Here is a 20,260-nt window from a genome sequence, read left to right as displayed (position 1 = left end):
ATGGTCAGACTAATGTCAAAGCCAGTTGTTCATTGCTCCATCTTTCAATGTAGTGAAAATGGAAGAATTACTGAAGTCTCAAATATACAGCTGAAATACAGTATTGGAATTGTATGCAATTTGCTAGTAATATGGATCTGTTACTAGTGGCCTACTGGTACTGTTTTGAGGTACATTGTTCTGTATGGTATCAAAAGCCACATATATCTTCAAAACAAGACAGACAAGCTGCTCTTCCAGCATCCAAATTTAAATGACCTAAGGGTACCAAAAGTAGAACCTTTCCTATTGATGTCTGAGCCATGGAATCAAATCTGTCATTGTTTGGGAAAATTCAATAGGTGATAAGACTGTACTGGGCAGCTTTGTTTTATTTCCTAAAGCAAGGCTTCTTAAACTGTGAGTCACAACCTCTTAAGCAGTTGTGAGCAAATGTAAGAGGATGGCACTCTCTCCCACCCTGTCCTCTCCAAGCTGTGCACAGGATCCAAATATCAGGACTCTCCTCTAAAGGCCCTTGTGCTCACAGCAATGATTTCTGCAGGGCCCCAACCTATTCCTAAGGGCCAGCCACGGTGATTCAGACAGACTGAAGGATCCTGGGCAGCTAGATCATCTTGAGTGGCATTCATATTGCCACTGCTAAAGGAGAGCCCTGGCCTTGGAAGTGAGTTCTGGGAACAATTCATCTTTAGGTGTGACCTGCACAAACATAGTTGGATCACTGCCAGATTGCACTCCCACTCTGTCTGACAGCAAAAGCCCTGTCAGAATGCATCCAATAGTTTTAATTCAGGAGGGGAAGGTCATACATTCATTTATTATTGTTGAGTATTTTGGCATCTACAAAGTTGTAGAATCCATGGCTGGCCAACAGCTCTCAGAAAACAATACTGTACATGCCTTCTTAATACTGCTAACAGAACATAAAAATATACCTGTGATTTGTTCAAAAACTTTAACTGGCCTATTTTGGCAATAATAAACTGCTTCACAGTCTCTACATTTTTGTCTGAATCCATCAAAGGGTTATTTCGACAATCAAATGATTCAAGTCTTTGTAGCTTGTCAAGTTCATTGATGACAGACCACTGAAAACAGAGAATGGGAAAACATGGCAACTTTGAACCACCAAGTCTGAAACCAAAAGGCATTTTATTACTACATACATAAAGTTAAGCAAAACTCTTGCAATGATTTAGAGATATCAAACTTACTCATTGATTAAAATGACATAATATTTAGCCATTATGATAAAAATACAAGTTAAAAACTTAACTTATGTAGTTAACTTTGCAAATGTTCTTCATGACACTAATAAAGCAAACAAAATGTTTTAAATATTTTGATTATATTTAAAGCTGCAGTCTATTACAACTTGAGTCTGACAATGCTTATATCGGTCAGTAATTTCCCATTCACTTCGGCTTAAGGAATTAACTCTAACAGCAGGTCATATGGAGGACGTAGCAATGGCTATATCCTTGTATATTAATTGCCAGAAAAACATAAAAGCCAAATAGTCTGACAAGAAATTATACCATCTTTACTGTGCATTTTTATAAATGACTGACATTTAAAAAGATAAAAACTATAGTTAATAAAGAGAATTGAATTCATAACCCAATTCACGCCACAGGTATCTTACTTTTGCTATTCTATTGTCTTTTAATATAAGATGTGTTAATGAAGGAAACATTCTAGTCTTGTAACCTGTAAAAAAGAAGAATAAACTGGTGAAACAATAGCGAAAAATTAAATAACAGACATATGTAACAGTATTTAATTTACATACCAAATGCTGCATCAGGAAAGTGTATAGAAGAAATTCCATTGTTTGAAAGTATTAATCTTTCTAACCTGAAATTTAGAAGTCAAACCATTAAAATATAAGCCAATAATTTGGATTTCATATCCAATAGCTTATGGTAAGTCAGAAATTAGCACTGTACTATCTGAAGTCAAATCAGAATGCAACACATAGGTTGTAACTAAGATTCTTTATTGTAAGGCTACAGTGAAACGAAAAATAAATCAGGTAAAGTAAAACAATTATTGGAAATAGTAAAAGTAGAAACTGAATTTAGGGCATGGAAACTATCTGTGACATTTTGGTTAAAGATTAGGTTCTTTCCCACTGGGCTGCCTGTAGACTCTGATATCTTTGGACTACGTGCAAGCCAAAAAGCTAGTGCTGCAAAGATGGAGTGCTACTGAATATCAATCTGAAGTCAGCTCACTCTCTCACAGCTCTAGAATCCGCCGAGATACAGGTTCTGGGGAACCAGCAAGCCTCTTGTGCACTCTCACTTCCTCTAAAATGAGGAATGGATTTCTTAGGGCTAGGCACAATGTGTGTCCAGCAGCACTTCTATATGACAGGTATACCCTGTACTCTAGCAAACAAGACTTGTGACTGCAAGGAAATTGAAACCATCCCACATGTCCTCCTTTATTGTAACTTCTACAAGGATCTTTGAAACAACATCTCCTTTTACTTTGAGTGCTGAGGAGAACGGATGATTTCTCTATTTGCTACCTGCTCTCAGACTCAAATTCTGGTATCACTCCATGGTAGCCAAATTTGTTGCTACAGCAATCAAAACTAGGCAACAGTTAATTTCAGATGCAACTTGAGAGCTCACTGTTCTTGGACTAATTTATTTTTCCTCTCCCTTCTCTTTCTCACTCTCCTCCTTTTATGTAACCTAAATTATGATTGTAATAAACATAAGTTAATAAATATTAAGTAAGCATCATCACTTATGCTCAAAGTATTCCAGGTAGAACGTTATTATTTTAGTGTACAACTCCACATTTTACCAGCACATTTTTAATTATCTAAACGTTTTAATATATTCATGTTTTAATACTCTACTAAACCATTGAACAGCAATATAGCTTTGTAAATATGTAACAGTTAAGTATTTCTGGCAACCTCTGCTGCCTTATATAGTTAGATATGGTCTGGTGTGGTGGAGAAAACAAACCTAGCAAGTAAAATGGTGGTCATACCCTTTTCCTCCCTGTCTTTTAGATACAACCAGGGTCAAAACCCAGTTCATCTTTTTGCCTAATCCCATCAGACCCAAATTGATCCTCCCTGCCCAGACAAAAAAAACCTCAAATCCCATCTAAACCAAAGAATAGAGGCCTCCTCACCAGCTCACAGAACAGCCCAAGGATAGCCTTATAAGGAAATAGCAACACAGAGAAACCCCAACCTTCCATCCGCTATCAGCTGATGACCTCAACATTCCATTTCCTTCACAATGAACTTCTCCAGCTCTGCTGCCCTCCTGAAAGGCCCATTTTGCCTAACTAACCCCAGGTACACTGACAAGGACCTGCCTAGCTTCCCCAAACTGGCCAGCCAATCAGATCCCTAGGATTTCCTGCCTTGTACCCAACTTCTATAAAAATCTTTGCTTTTCCATTGTTCGGGGTCCCTCTTTCTTGTAAAGCAGGCACCCAACAATCATTGCAATAAACATGGTTCTTCTCAGTGTTGTGCTCCTTCACACAGAATCTGCGACGCTGGTACTTCAGTTCTTACCTGTTCTTTTTACCTTTTCTCTCCTTTCTCTTCTTTTTTATGTAAATTGCTTAACCACTTTATCCCATTCCCTTTTCACTCCCATAATATTGCTATTGAATTGTACCTACATCTGGTCATCAAAGGCTTTGATCTGATTTGATAAATAAAAGGTACCTTCAACAGCAAGTACTTCATACAGAAGAACAAATTATTTGACAAAACAAATGCCAATATTTTTGGAGCTTTTATCTTGTGTAAATAAGCTAACGTGGTTCTATTCCCAATCTAGAAAAGGACGCAACCGGCATACCAGATGAAGCTATGCAAAGGCCTTCCTGGCCACAGCTGCCACCTGCTCATCAAGCAGCTGAGAGTCCAGGAAGACCCCCAAACTGCAAACACTCTTGAATGGGGAGTGGGGAATACTACCCCATCCAAAGTTAAAGATGGAATATCCCCAGATTTATGTGGCCCCAACATGCATAGCCACTCAATCTTGGTAGGATTGAGTCAGAGATGATTCCTCCCCATCCAAACCAGCATAGTCTCCAGGTACTGGGACAGAACCACGATAGCCTCACTTGGCCAGCCTGCGATTGAAAAATATAATTGGGTATTATGAAAGTGCTGATGATACTGCACCACAATCCGGCAGATGTCCACTCAGAGGTTACATGTGGATGTTGAATAAAAGGGGAGAGAGAGCTGGACCCTATGGCATCCCACAAAAGAGGGGCCTAGGGAGTGACTTCTCCCTCCCCAACCAACACCAACTGAAACCACAGAAAGGAAGAAAGAAAAGCCACTGTAAAATGCTGCTTCCTATCCCCAACCCCCAGAACCAGCCCAGGAGGATATCATGGTTTATACTATTGAAAGCTGCTAAGATATCAAGGAGCACTGTCACAGGTCCCCTACAGGAGCAACAAAGGCTGTCTCCACACTAAATCTCAGTCTGAAATTCAAATGAAACAGGTCTAGATAATCCACTTCCTCCAGGGTTCTCATCAACTGCACACCGAACACCTTCTCAACAACCTTCCCTAAAAAGTGAAGTTTGGAACCTGAACAACACTTGAGAAGGGGGCACACCACTACCTCCTTCAAGGCAGGAGGTACCACCTCCTCCATCAGAGGCTGATGCCATAGCGTGGACCCAACAGGGAAGGGAGGCTGCCCTACCAAAAAATAGCTGAAGTAGCTTCCCCTTCTTTATGGATCCTAAGGTGATACAACCTTTCATGATAGGTCCTTCTCTTTTCTCCCAGTTGCTTTTGGAGAGGAGCACTACCAGATCCCATGTGTCTAAATAGAAAATTATTTTATGCACAAAACATAGGAAAGAAAGGGCACAGCAACTACTGTATTTCATTATAGCCTGCAGGCACGGCATTTGAGGATTCCTAAACAAGTAGAGCCACATAACAATTTTTGGAGTGCTAATCAAAATAGCTTGCCAGAAAATTGAAACACCAGCTTTACCACTATGTAGGCTTGGTTCAATACAGGGGTAATGTACCATGACTAAGAGATTGGGAAAACAGTAGGATCATGTTCCACTCTGAAGAAAAATGATTGCTGCTAGATAAACCCAACAATGTTACAATGACACTGAGATTAACAGTAGTGCTGTACAACAATTACCTGGGTAGATCTGCAATTAGATGAAGTTGATTTTCATCAGTTATCTGGTTGTTAGAAAGGTCTAGCCATTTCAGATTCTGGAGGACATCAACAGGTCTGTAAGGAAAAAATCCTTATTTAAGATAATTATTGAAACTTTACAATATAACTCCTTTACAATAAAAATACTAGAAAATACAATTCCATCCTTATCTGTTTGCTACCCTACATCACATGGAAATTATTTTCTGCCTTGATAATTTTTTTATTTTAATTGTTTACAAGAGCTCTGAAGACTTGAGTTTGGTGAGGGAGAGTGAGATCTCTTGCTTCATTGTGTCTGTCATCATTTATCTTTATCTTTTATGTTTTATTGATTTTATTGTAATTTTTTGTCTATTGTAAACTGCCCAAAATCATTGAGATTCAGGAGGCATACAAGTTTAAACAACAACAACAATAATAATAATTATTATTTGCGTTTTCCATATTTTGTATTGTTTTCATGTTATTCTACACTGGAGTTTAATGATCACAGATCATAATGCATCCAGGATTGTTTCTACTAAACCATTTATACTTGATAAAGCACTAAAAGGTCCTGAAATGTTAGGAAAGTGTACAAACAACTTTACAGAAATCAGTTCCTCTAAATCAGTGCTTTCTACTCTGACAGTGCTATAATTCAAGGTATTTATACTAGCATACACAGAATTGACACTGGGTTCTTACTGAACTATTAACTCTTCTGAACCACAAAAGCTCCATGCCTAAAATATATAATCCCTACTTAAATATCCTATGTAGCTTTTATTGGAAGAATTTCTAATTGCCATACCAGCCTTGTTGCAACCTAACATCTGATGGGGATATCCTTATTTGTATCCCCTCCATAGTGGAAACTTAGTTGATGGAGAAAGAAAAAAAGGCCTTCTTGGTGGCTGTATCTCTTCAACAGTTGTTTTGCAAGAATTGTAAATTTTATCTGATATTCTGGCTTAGGTAGTATACCTTTTGCTTGTTTCATATATCCCTTCTCTATAATTGTTTCATATAATTTTGAAAATGCATTGTGGTTCACCACCCTGAAGAGCATATAAGCTCTAAAGAGGTAGAATATGATTTTCATGTAAATAAATGCAATGAATAAACAACTTTTTCATTTATAAATTTCAGTTATCCTAACGTATTTTGGAGGTTGTTTTCTTCTTTACTAATATAAACAGAACACCAGGAAAACATCAAATATAAAGCAAAACAGTAATTAAAAGTGAAAAACACTAAACCATTATAGGAAAACAAAACCAAAAATGTACACACACTCACATTTTTTACTGTTTCTACTTAGAAAAACACTAATATAGTTAAAGATAATAGAAGAAGTTAATTGATTAGAGGTACTAAGAACCCAACAGTGCTGGGTTCTTACAGACTCTACCACATCCTGGAAGGGCTGTGATCACACAACCCAAAGTTTATCCCTCGAGGTGGACAGATAAAGCAGTGGACCTATCCTGAACTACACACTCCTATTATCACCATTTACCTCCCCTACTCAAAAGCAATTTCCTGTTTCTGATCTTAGTTTGTAGCTCTTCTCAAATCAGGACTGAAGGTGGGGATACCATAATGCAAAGCCTGACAGTCTTTATTGTCACCAAACCACCCTTCTTTAATATGTAGAAGGGCTTTAATATGTAGATAATCAATATGCTTGTACTAATAAGTTAATAAGTCTATTAATAACACTTTTATTAATAAGTTAATAAGTTATTAATAACACTGCATTTTAAACAGTGCAAGTGTTCTATTATTGCAAGATTTTTCTACATACAAAAATAAGATATATATGCTTAGGATTGTACCTATACACATAAAAAAAGATCTAATGCTTACATTACACCAATCAATATGATTCATAATTAAACCTTTCAGTATCAGGTCATGCTGAAAATATGCAATACAGGTAGTCCTCACTTACTGACTGCTTGTTCAGCAACCGTTTGAAGTTATGACGGCTCTGAAAAAGGAAATTTACAACCAATCCTTGAAGTTGCGGGCAGCGCAGCATCCCTATGGTCACGGGATCGCAATTCAGGTGCTTGGCAACCAGCACACATTTACCAAAGTCGCAGTGTTCCACAGTCACTGATTGCCATTTGCAACCTTCACAGCCAGCTTCTGACAAGCAAAGTCAATGGGGAAACTGGCAGGAAGTTGCAAGTTGCTGTGATGTGACATTGCACTTAACAACCATGGGTGATTCGCTTAACAACCGTAACTGGAACTGACATTGTAAGGTGGCCTGCTCACATGACATTTTACTTTACAACCATGTCACTTAGCAATGGAGTTGCCGATTCCAGCTGCAGCTGGTAAGTGGGTAACCTGTATCATATTTACAAAACACTGGCTGTATGTATAGTTATTCTCATACCTTTTTAAAAGTGAAATGCTATTGGAAGCAAGGTACAGTTCTTCAAGTGCAGGCCACCCTGCAGCACATAAAAGAACCTAATGGGAAAACACCATTTAGTATAAAAAGCAAGCTTCTTGTGCCTTCATAGGCACAGGACACATTAAAGTCAAATAGTCTCAACTATACTAATTTATTTCAGAAATACTCAGAGCTACCCTGAAATTTGTTCCATGGTTAGGGGACCAATTTTCACCAGAAAAATCAGTTTCTTTCTTGGAAAGGATGTTTGAGGTCAATGGTCCAAAGTGGGTAAGGATATCTTACTAAAGACAAATGCAGAGAACTTGGAATCAAACACACTCATGTCATAATAGAAAAAGTGAGGGAACGGTGAAGACCTGGGAAACCACAAGGTACTCCCTGTACCTTGAAATGGCAGCTTCTAGAGTTGGAAGGGAGAGAAATTGGACAGGAAACTTTACTGAGTACTTCGTGGGCAGGATGGGAAATCTTGGAAGCCAGATGTTCCTCATGTCTAGCATAAGCTCTACATCTGACTCAGAAAAGCTGGAAAACAGTTCAACAGTTGAAGTAAATTTCATGTGGGTATTTGCATAATGGCAAGAGGAACATCTACCATCATGACCTGCAAAGCTAGTAGAATTACATCGTTTTATTGGAAAATCTACTGTTCTTCTGATTTTTACAGGATGCAATTTAAACAAAGTTTACTTAGCATCAATACAATCAGGCTCCATTAAATAGCTCTGAATAATATAATTTTGTGAAACAAAATATTTTTTCCCTCAGTTTTTGTAAGGAATGTTCTACAGGAACCATAGGAAGAAAAACATTACGATGGTAGCCAGATCCTTTACCTGTTCTGTTACTAAGAAAAACTGCATATATAAACTTTTGCAAAGATTGCATATTTTATAAGGACATAGGATTATATAACTTTGAATGTTTTATCAGAATTACAAATCATATGATTAAGAAATAACCATAAACTATTTCAAAGAATTAAATTGTGTTACCTCAGTCCATGTCACTCCAGTTTGATTAAGTGCCAGAACCCTTAGTTTACAAAATGTTCTTGAAGCAGGTGGTAGAACAGATAGAAATTTCATTTTGTTTTCACTATTCCAAAATTTAGGAAAAAATACCAAATTAGAGAATGGAACAAATTCAGTTCATCAGTCTTTCTGTTATAAGAGAAAGTTATCTCTTCTTTTAAATTTCTGCTAATTTATCATTTTTGCTTATATTAGTCTCCCATATTTCATGTCAGAAACAAATGTAGAGTCAGGCACTACTGAGATTTCAGAGATGTAAAATAACTTGCAAGTAATATCAAGTCTATGGTATTAGTTTAAGATCAAAGATCCTAAATCCAGAATCAAATTACAGGGAGAAACCTTGTTTTTAAAGTAAAGAAAGAGCCCCATATTGGTGTTGCACATATATCCAGAAGAGGAGTTCATACTTTCCCATGGAACTGCACCCGGGGGGGCAGTGGACAATTTGAGGATGCTGAAACCAGCAGGGACTATAAAGTGAATACTGGTATCCATTAACATATATATTTAAAATGATTTGACACTATTTTATACAGACAAATGATTAGCTTCAGAGTGTTCTTTCACAAATCGAAAGGTTTTTCCATTTCCAGAAAGCCAGAAATCCATTGGAGAATATCACTGGAAGAATGGAAGAGGAAAAGGTGATTTTCTATGATTCCCTTATGTAACCTTGTACTGTTCAAGGGAACTCTAATCCCCTGGAGCAGTTTTTCCTGGGGCACGGTGAAAAAAGAGGAATCAGTGAAAATCATCTTACTCACTTGGCCCAAGAAAAAGTTTCCCCAAAACAGAACTTCAAGTCCATCCACACATTATGAAATTATTTGTGAATACCTGAGATTAAGCGTTTCTAAATTTTCAACTTGGCTGGCAATAGCTAACACTTCTGTCCAAGATGACAAAAGATTTTTTGATAAATTTATCTGCCGAATATCTGAGCAAGCATGGTTAAGAAAAATTTTGCAACCTTGAGTTTAAGACATATGACCTTGCACTGTGCTGGTTTTAGGACTCCATGACTCAAGAAGAAATAGTAAAGCTTAAGTAAGGAGAAGGCAATTCCTTGATGGCCAGAGGCCATTCTTAGCATTTGGGGACATGACTCAAAGCAAGCAGAGCCACAGGTTGGGCTGCTTCACGCACACGGCAAGGCCAGCCACATCCAATGGTCTTCCCTGTTTGCTAAAGAGAGATTGATTTAAAAAAAGAAAGGAAAAAAGAGTCTTAACCCTATTGTATTGCTTGTATACAAAATGGCAGGGAAACAGCACCATCCGTTTTCAGTCAGAGGAATACTAAAAAGGACTCCAGGGCTGTAGGTTAAATTTAGTTTAAGTCAGCATCTCCATAAACTTAAGAGAATTCAGACTACAGACATTAATTCTAACATTCCCAAGGAGAACTTGTATTTTTTGATGTTATGGTATTCTCGTCATTTTTGTAATTTTAGCCATGAAAATCAGCATTACTTTTTAAAATAAATTTATTCCAACTGAAAACAAGATTATTACTTTCTACCAGTTTTTATACAAGGTTCTATTTGCACAATCTTAATTTTACTGAAAATTAGCTAATTTTAAAATTCATGACTTATAATTTATTTGTGATGTATTTTCCCAAACCCTTACCTTCTCATTGATTGAACATATTTAATTATTTCCATATGCTATTAGGACATGCACCACCACTAGATTGGACTTTTCCTTTGCATTATCTTCCAAATTTGCCCCAACTCTCTTCGATAGTTTTGTGCACGCTGGACAGTGGTCACCAAAATGAGAGCAACAGAAAATGCTAGTATTTTTCAGTCTTTTTTACAAGGCTTTAATTTTAGACTAATAATTTTGTCTAAGGAAGCTTCCTATACTTCTAACCTCAAATAATGCTTGAAATCAACACTACATTTCAGAAGGAATTCTAAAATACAAACCACATATAAAAAGTTTAACAATTTAAAAAGGATACTAGGGCATGATTTTCTTATTTCTTCTTCTTGACCTGCAAGGCTCACTGCACAGGCATCTACTGAAATGTCACTCAAGGTATTCAATTGCCTATAAAAAAGTGTCTCATTAGAAGAGCGTGGTCCTTTTTGGTCCCGAGAAGGCACAGTTAACAAGGTATTGGGTTACTTTTTTTTGACAGACAAAAAATAAGGGAGGGTGATGCAGAGCATGGCAAAATGCTGTTGAGACAGAAAATATTTAGGCAAAAAGAAAATGAAACACAAGAAAAAGAAGTTATACGCTTTCCCTCCAGGCTTGATTGCCTTACTTTAATTAAGATAAAGAGAATATATCAAGAATAATTAATGAGTTTTTCTAATCAAAGTCTGCTGAAATCCTGCATACTGCCAAATCAGCAGGATCAATAGGAGCCCTTCTCACATGAGTCTTTTGTGCAATAGTTCTGTGCAGTACCAAAGACACAGCACCACTATAAAAAGGATATTTCTGAGAGGGAACATACTACAGTGGTACCTCGGGATACGAACTTAATCCGTTCCGTGACTCTGGGCGTATCCCGAGTTGGTCGTAACCCGAAGGAAATTTCCCCATAGGGTTCAATGTAAATCCGGTTAATCTGTTCCGCCCTCCGAATTTGGTCGCACCCCGAGGCAAATTTCCCCATAGGGTTCAATGTAAATCCGGTTAATCCGTTCCGCCCTCCGCCCGAATTTGGTTGCAACCCGAGGCAATTTCCCATAAGGTTCAATGTAATTACCGTTAATCCGTTCTCGCGTCCACGGACCACGCGTCGGGCGGGAAAGCGGCCGGGCGCGGCGTGGTGCGGCGCGAAAACGGCTGGGTGCGGCGCAGCGCGGCGCAGCGTGAAAACGGCCCGGCGCAGCGCGAAAACGGCCCGGTGTGAAAACGGCCCAGCGCGGCGCGGTGCGGCGCGAAAACAGCCCGGCGCGGCGCGAAAACAGCCGCGGACCACGCGGCAGGGCCGGAAAAACAGCCGCGGACCACGTGGCACGGGCGGAAAAATGGCCGCGGACCACGTGGCACGGGCAGAAAATGGCCGCGGACCACGTGGCACGGGCGGAAAATGGCCACGGACCACGTGTCACGGTGGAAAATGGCCGCCGATCCGGTTCGTACCCCGAGGCGGAGTTCGCAAACCGAGGTAAATTTTTGGGGCCGGAGCTGGTCGTAACCCGAAAAATTCGCAAGCAGAGGCGTTCGTATCCCGAGGTATCACTGTATAATACATACAACAAATAAACAGCTAAACAATAAATCTAAGAAATAAGACAGTAAAATTACAGAAAAGTTGCACAAGGGCAAGAACTGTAACAGTGAGCAGGATGCATCAGTAGCATAGATGTCAGCTGGGCAAGGTTTCACATTCCAATAGTGTGGAAACTCATTCAACATTCTGATGCTGCTCATTTTCAGAGGAACTGTACTTGCTTTTGTTTGTCTTTAATGGAATCAAATCCAACCGTTTCTACAGTTTTTCTTCCAATTACTAACGACAGTCCTGTTTCACTCTTGGCATCTTGCTCGTTTTCATTCAATCCATACTTCTCCTTAACGGCGGAAAGGAAATCTACACCAAAATTTGCCTTGTTCGGACGGATAAAAGATCCTCCTGTAGGATGCCTGGACGTAAAGTGACAGTTTTAAAAAAGCAGTTCATGAGGGATGTGCAAAACATCCTGTGCACGTAACAACCGATTCCAGGTGACCTGTTCCTGAACCAAAATACATATGTTTCAGATGTTGTTCCAGACATAGACCAAAACAGGGCTGATTTGTTTCAGATATGGTCTGAAACAGTTGGGATGGATACAAATGCTTTTAAAGTTGTTTTGACTGCCATGTTTGGAAGTTGTCTTGTGCTGAAATGATATCTTTTGCATTCTCCTGTCTGGGCCAGTACAGCAAGTATACAGCAAGTATACAGCAGTATGGCTGAAAAAAAAAGAGAGAGAAAGAAATGGAGGGTTCTGGCATGGCCAAGTCAAAGCCCAGATCTAAATCCCACTGAGATGCTGTGGGGTGATTTGACATGGGCTGTGCATGCAAGAAACCCTTCAAACATTGCATAGCTCAAAGGATTCTGCATGGGAGAGCACGGAAAAATCCCTTCCAATTGTTGTTAAAGACTGCAGACAGTTATAAGAAATGCCTACTTGAGGTTGTTTCTGCCAAAGGGGCAATACCAGGTATTAGAGCTAAGGGTGTACTTACTTTTTCCATAAAAGGAAATGACATATCTCACTTCCAGGGGAGAAATGGTGAACTGATGACCATGGCAGAATGAAGAGCCGGCAAGTAGACTGGCTCTTTGTAATTCCTCTCTGAACAAGGAGAGGACTTGGGATTGCTCACAAGTGCTCCAGACAGTTGCTCCTCACATGGAGACTGCAAGACAGTGGTCTCCAGTGGGTTTAGAGCTCTTGGAGATGAGGGAATAGTCACCTTCGCTCAGACCACATTTAACGTATTTATGGACACTGGGTTCGCATACTTCCTTTTCTAATAACTTTCTGAAATTGCTTGTTAACTGCTTTTCAGCTATTAGGAACCTTTGGATTGACAGGTTTTACACCACCAAGTGAGTTTCCTTCAATCCTTAGTGAAAGAAGTTTTAAATACAAGTTTAAAGACTTAGGTTTTTTTTCAGGAATAAACAACAACAGGGCAAATAACATTTTGATTTTAGAAAGTTACAAATGGATTAAGGGTCCAGATAAATTTGGAATTAGATTTTGGAATTAATTATAAAGAATCCTTCCCATGGGAAAATGCTTTTGTTTTGAATTCTTGTTTTGAATTCTTAAAAAAAAAAAGTAGATAAGACTTTAAAAATTGGACACTAGAAGGAACTAAAGATTACAATTAAAGGAGAAGAACACTCAAATTCAACTTACTAATACAGAATGAAGCAAAATATTTTAACACTGGACATACTGAACAATATTTTTGAACAATGGACCCAGAAATTAATTTTAAGAGTGTCTGACTCTATAGACAGACTGTGTTTAAAAGATGCTATGGAAGAGGAACAAGTATTAGCTGACATGCTTGAGACTGATCTGAAAGTTATTTAAAAATGACAGGCTACAAGAATTACATGGAAAAAGATTCCACACTGGACATACAAAAGAAACTGGCTGACATCTTAATAATTAAAAAGAATATACATATAACAGACCAAGAGAGTGACCTGGATAATTTTCCTACACTGGATTTACAAAAGAGGCTTGTTAAAGCTTTGAAGAATTATGTGAGGAGAGACAAAGAAAAATGAAAAGAAATCGATTTCCAGGACATTATTTGAAGGGACTGAAGATCGAGACTGTTAGAAGAAAAAGGAAGGAATATAAAGTTGCTTTATTTGATCAAGGTTAAAATAGATATGCTGCTATCTCTGGTAACCTTTAATGGAGCTTTGCTAACTTCAGGACTGAAATGACAAGGTTTTATGGATTTGTTTATAGATAAGAGATGGGATATGGGAAGAAGAGATCATGTGTTGTATTTTAAGAGAAGGTGATAAGTTACTAAAATTATTTATACTTGCTGTGATGAAGGGGGAAGTCACTTTATATATATTATTTTTTCTTTCTTTTCTATTTTCCTTTCTATTTTTTCTCTTTTTTTCTGTTCTGCACCTTCTGTTTCTTCTTTTTCCTTTATTGTTTTAGTTTGTATTAGTTTTTATTGTTGTAAATTGTAATCTTTAATAAAATTACTATTAAAAAAAGATTTTGGGCTCTGTATGTCATTAGGGGTTTGCATTGGTACACAATAGCAAAATTGCACATCTTTGAATCATTTAAAGCCAGGGGCTTTGGAGGCTATTTGCATTATATAGTTTTGTTTGTCAATGTCCTTATAAAACAAGCCAGTCTCATCAGTGTTGAAAACCTGCTCTTCCACATAACCCATTTCTTGTGTAGCACTCACTAGGTATCCTTTAAATTCTTGTGTAGCCTCTTGATTGCAGAACCTGCCTCACCTGCAAGTTTAACATTTTTGATGCTGTATTGCCTTTTGAAATGTGCGAGCCAGCCAGCATTAGCTGAAAAGGGTTTAATATTTTCCTGATACTGGGTAATGTGGCTGTAAATTTCTTTGGCTTTGAGCCTCACAACAATGCTGCCTACTATGCTTTTTTTTATCAGTCATCATCTCATGAATCCACAAATTTAGCCACTTTTCCATCGCTTCATCTCACATTGTATTTCTGGAGCGGCCTCACATACAGATCAGCAAATTTCCTTCTCCTTGTTCTGGATGTACTGTATTGTTGATTCATTAACACTGAACTCATAGACAACCGTACTATAAGTCATACCTGAAGAAAGCCTATCTAGCATGTGTATTTTCTCTGTAAGGCATACCACAGCCTTCTTGCGCTTCAGAACACTAGGCTTCGGGGCCATTTTAACCAGCAAGATCACCAGTATGGGAGAAGACATGCGCAGAACTGCAACTCAAAACTTTCGCTGCTCTGCAAATGTACACAAATAACCAGGAACTTGTCACAAGTATCGATTCTGGGTAACAAATTTTAGAGAATAGGCAGGTTCGCAAATACGGAAACCACAGAAACAAAAATGCAATGCATCCCAGTTACTGCCTGCCGTGTAACATTATTAAGAGTCAAAGGAAAATATTAACCTTCTTATTGCCTGATTCATTTATAATTTGCATATACTATTTACTGAAAAAGTAAAATGCATTTCAGAATTAACTCACCTGCATTTGAAATACTGTATTCCTTCATGACTACCATTATGTTTTCCTCTTTCATGGTTGTCCCATTCCACTCCAAGCCAAATTCCTAATATTATTAAAATTAATACTTCATAAGTGCAACTTTCAAAATGGTTCAGCATTAAAACCTATTTAAGATCTCAACAGCTACTCTGCTGATCTGATCTGCCCCCTCTGTGCTCAGAATTGAATAGGTTGCCTCTTCCTGATGAAATTACTTTATATTGACAGAAGTCCTACTTCTAAATTCTTAAAAGTTATACTATCACAAATGTATAAAAGCATGTATCATAATATTCACAAGTCTGATTTTGAAAAAAATATTTTCTTCTGGTAGAGCAACTGCTTCACAGCTACTTCCTGTACAGCATTAGGGTTTGTCTCAAGCCCTGTATCAACCACCTCCATTCAGAATTAGTATTACAACCACACAATCAGCAGAAGAACTGAGTTTCCTAATGGTACATAAACTTTAACATACAGTTTCAGTATGTTTAGGTTGGAGCTATAAGACAGAAAGTCCCAATGAATTAGCATTTTCATTTCAAAGTGATACCAATTTCCTTTCTACAGCGAGCAAGGGCTGGACCCAATTGCCAAAATGAACCTTTTCAACTCTGTGACTTTAGCATTCCAGTATTAAAAGTTATGCTGACTGAAAATTCAAAAGAATCTACCAGATCAGAACTCTATTATGATATTATGTAAAACGTTAATTGAAATAGATATTCTTCCATCTCAACTATATTCACAGTTCTTACATTCTATCTATATACTGTAGCTATAAATCCCGTAAGTAATTAATGCCTAGGATTTTCCTAGATGCTCTCCCAAAACCACACATCAAGTTTAAATCATCTAGAATAAACTCAACTTGAAGACTTAAGCTTTAATTTGTAGCGCACTGTTTTTTAAGCTGGGGAAGCAACTACTTGCCTTAAGTTACAATTCTAGTTTTAATAGGTCTTCCTTCTGAGTAACCTGCACTGAAAGTATCTGTAACTAACTTTTATTTTCATTTCAGATTAGCTTACTATCTGCCCTGGAATCAGTACACTTCTATCATTGTTTGCCAGATTGAAGTACACTTCTAGATTCATTGAGGACTTTTCATTAAAAACATGGCATGAAGACTCAAAGCTCTTTTTCAAAGGGATATCAGGCTGCATGATACATAATTCTAGCATCTACTTTGAAGGGCACAAGGGTAAGCCATTTTAAAATAACAGTTTGTGGTGAGGGTTATTTTTTTCAACTATTATTTCAAAATATACCAACATATAAGCAAACAAGTGAAATATTTGCACTCACACATCAATATCGGAACTCAAAGTAGAAAAAAATTGGAAAGGAAACCTCTGGCAGGCAAGTATGGCAAAAGGAAAAGTGATTTAGTTCATAAATTCTAAAAGGAATTTAAGGCAACAATTTTATTAGTAGCTACGCTACAGAACATGCGGCCCCCACACATACACCTGGCTTTACCCCTCCTTGCATTCTAGGAGTCTTAAAACCATATTATTTCAACAAGCTTTTGGCTACTGTGATTGTTTATGACCATCAGAGTGAATTTTTATTATGAATATTATGGCTTATGGATTTTGATTATCAGTGCTATTTTTCTCCTTGTGATGGTTCAGAGTCTTGGGGCAGCTGATAAATATTACAAAATAAATAAATAGTAAATACCGTCACCCTTTTATTTTACAACAATACATATGATATAAAAATATTATTTCTACCTGTTGTAGGAGGAACTTTACCAACATAAAGTACTGTTCCATATTCTCCATTACAGAGAATTCTTTGACCAACTGCATCAGAAGGAATGGTATCGCTCATCAAGAAAAGCAGGGGAGTTCAGGATATTTCTTTACGGATCTAGGGAAAGAATAACAGTAGTAATTGATATATCATGCCATTGATAAAATTAATCACATACATAACATCAAGGTTCAAACAGAGCTAGACTCCTAGTGACTACATAAATATAACCATGCAGCTTTTTGGCATCAATACAGAAGTGGAGTGACATTACTTTGGGATGTTACAGTTTTCCATCCAAGCAATCCTGCTTTGTTTCCAAGCCCAAGCAAGGTCATCCATGTACTGCCGCCTACTGAGACAATAATATACATACTTTACATCATCTACCTTAAGGAATTAAAACTGAAGGTAGCTAAAGAGCATATTAAAAATTCAACAGCAGAATGAATAAATCTAGTATCAAATAATCTTAATTCACATTACAATAATTCAAAGAAACTAATAGTAATACTGTACTTCTATCAATATTTGGGTCTTCATAGGATACTGTACCATACACTAAGGACCAGGGTGGGTTTCCTAAAACTATGCTAAAATGCAATTTTACCATGAACTGCACCATAGCATGACAGATCTTTGTTTTGCTAAAAGTTCACTCCCCAATGTCTTAAAGTGCAACTTTGCACTTTGTCAAATACAGTATTAGCATTTCTGACGTCAAGAGCCAAAAAGTAGGGTTTTGTGGGTGCGCAATCCCCAAAGAAGTTGTCTAATCCTACATTTTTTTTTTCCTCCAGAGGAACCACTTCCTCCATAACTTAAATTCCTGCATTCTGTGAAATAAAATGATTATCTGAAGGTTTCATACAAACAGAATTAAAAGTCTACGCTGTTTGAGCGACTGTTACAATGCGAAATCTATCCCCTTTCTAGAACTCCGAGGTTTTGTGAGAGGGTTTTAGAATCCAACCCTCTCATCCGATCTTACAGCCACCTGGAGACAGAGCTCAGTTGTACACCGCTGACAACGCCAAGGTTCCAAAACTGGGACCCGGTAGTCCGTAGGCACGTCAGACTGTAATTCCAAGGTACAGAGAGCGGAGGAGAAGACCCGAGACTCGCAGGAAGAAAGCAGGTACAGAAGGGGGGCACGGAAGGGACCCGCCGCTCGAATGTAACAGGCTCCCGAGGCGAAGGGAGAAGGCAAGCGGACCGAGAGTCAGCGACGCGGCGGCTTCAACCTACCGCGGCCTCCTCGACTTCCTCACCGGCCTCGGCCACTCCTCGGCCCGCCTCAATCCAGTAGCAAGAAGCAGAAACCCCACCCCTCCCGCCTAGATCGCTCCTCCGCCTGATGGAGGGAAAATGCGCCACCGGGGCCTGTTGGCGCAGGCGCGAGCTCCTCCCCTCCTCCCGTTTCAAGGAGCCCTCTTCGTCTGTCTCCCCCTCCATTTTCTCATTCTCCTCTTCGCCTTCCCGAGGCATCTCGGGAGCTGTAGTAGCGGCGAAGAAGAATTCCCTCACAGACTGCGGCAAATGGGCGGGACAAAACCATATTACCCAGAAGGCGCTACGGCGCCGAGTCCCTGTTTCCATAGAACTGGAGTGAGAATTACATCAGCGTTTCTGAGCCAGCGGCTAATGGCGTTGGCAAGTAGGCGGACCGATCGGGTCGCGCGCCAATGGGGAGCAGGCAAGGCGGGGAGAGGGCGGGCGTTGATCTGTCAATCACGCGTCGGATCGGGGGAGGGGAGGGAACAGCTTGGAGCTGAGCCGCTGCTGTCGCCGTCGCCACCGGGGTTCGGACGGGAGGGAGCAGCCTCCTCTTTGCGAGCCCTCCCTGCCCCAGAGCCAGGCCGGCGATCGCTTGAGGGACGGACGCGGGATTGGGGGCCGAGCGATTGGGCCCGGCGTCGAGAGGAGGCTCCGTCCTCCTCGCCCCCCCGGCAGGTTTGGGGGGACCAGCGAGCGGGCGACAGTCGTGGAACAAAGGTAACGTTGCCCCGGAAAAGAGGCTGCGGGCCCTCGGCGGTTCGCGGGGCTCCCTGGTGAAGGCCGAGGCCGTTTGCAGGGGGATCGGAGAGCGGGCGAGCGGAGCGAGCGAGCGACGCGCTTTCTGGATTGTTGTTTTTCTGCTGGTTGCGGCGGCGGCGGCGCCACTCGTCGCTTCAGCTTCCCGGGAACCGGGACCTCTGAGTCTCGGAGGAGAGCGCGGGGAGCCCCGGGGCCGCCTGCGGAAGAAGGCGCCCCCCATTGCCGCCCCCGAGCGTCGCTTCTCCGGCTTCCGACCAGCTCCGCTGGAGCAGGGAGCTGCGGCTGTTGCCGAAACTCCTGCCGCGGAGTCAGCCCGGGGGGAGGGGAGCGGAGTGGAGCGAAAGAGGGGGAGAGCGAGAGGGGCAGGTTGCGGGAAAGAGCGGGGAGCCGTGGCTCTGGACGCGGGATGCAGGGAGGGGGACGCGGAAGAGAGCTGAAACCCCTCCGTTCTTGCTACTATCGCTAATATTATTCTGTTAAGATTTTTGGGGGTGGGGACAGTAGTATTAGGTTTCTCCTGTACACAAGTGAATATTCTTTATGTGCCGAATATTTCAGCACTGTTTACCTGAGAATTTAAGCAGTATTTCTGACAGATATGTAGGATGGTCGCATAACAAGTGTGCAAACAATTCTGAGCCCAAGAATTAATTTGTGCCCAAAATCATTTTGGGATACTCTTTTCCTTTGGAGTGTACTTTGGGAATTCTTTGATTTTTACTAAAAGTTTAGGATCTAGATAAGCAATTTCAAGATGATGAAATAATTATCAAGACCAGAATATTATGCAATGTAGTGAATCAAAACAATTAACAGTGATTTCAAACAGTAAGGTACAATAGTGTTGAATCTAATTGGAACACCTCCTTTTAAAATATACTGGGTGAATTCTTGATCCAGAAAACAAAATTTTGCATTTCTGTCCGGAAAGGTATTCATATTGCTAACAAACAAAATCAGTATGAGCTAATTAACATAGAAAAGGCTTGGCTAGAGAGAATTTTAATTACCCTGGAACAGATAAAGATTCTAAAACATAAAAACTTTGTAATGCTGATATTGA

The 20,260-nt window shown here is 39.7% G+C and overlaps 1 protein-coding gene across 5 annotated transcripts in view; it reads right to left on the bottom strand.

Annotated features, from left to right (window-relative positions):
- Window positions 1-18,627, bottom strand: part of TBCE (tubulin folding cofactor E) — a 46,381-nt gene extending 27,754 nt beyond the window's left edge. For 2 of the 5 annotated variants that reach the window (XM_088143721.1, XM_088143731.1), the window contains exons 1-12: window positions 18,409-18,627; window positions 17,139-17,277; window positions 15,379-15,463; window positions 12,079-12,270; window positions 10,628-10,716; window positions 9,497-9,596; window positions 8,618-8,720; window positions 7,599-7,675; window positions 5,183-5,278; window positions 1,796-1,860; window positions 1,649-1,713; window positions 939-1,091 (exon numbers count right to left, since the gene is read on the bottom strand). In XM_088143721.1, the coding sequence (XP_087999847.1) occupies window positions 939-1,091; window positions 1,649-1,713; window positions 1,796-1,860; window positions 5,183-5,278; window positions 7,599-7,675; window positions 8,618-8,720; window positions 9,497-9,596; window positions 10,628-10,716; window positions 12,079-12,270; window positions 15,379-15,463; window positions 17,139-17,238 (1,125 nt within the window). In that variant the 5' untranslated portion in view covers window positions 17,239-17,277; window positions 18,409-18,627. The other 3 variants (XM_088143711.1, XM_007441816.4, XM_088143737.1) reach the window with 3 other exon arrangements.
- Between the last annotated feature and the right edge of the window lie 1,633 nt (window positions 18,628-20,260).

Source organism: Python bivittatus, unplaced genomic scaffold, assembly GCF_059951505.1.
Source record: "Python bivittatus isolate LINGU-HERP-01145 unplaced genomic scaffold, Pbiv_v1 ctg000020_np1212, whole genome shotgun sequence".
NCBI classification, from domain to species: domain Eukaryota; kingdom Metazoa; phylum Chordata; class Lepidosauria; order Squamata; family Pythonidae; genus Python; species Python bivittatus.
The sequence above is the reverse complement of the archived record's forward strand: the minus strand, read 5'-3'. Positions and strand labels throughout refer to the sequence as shown.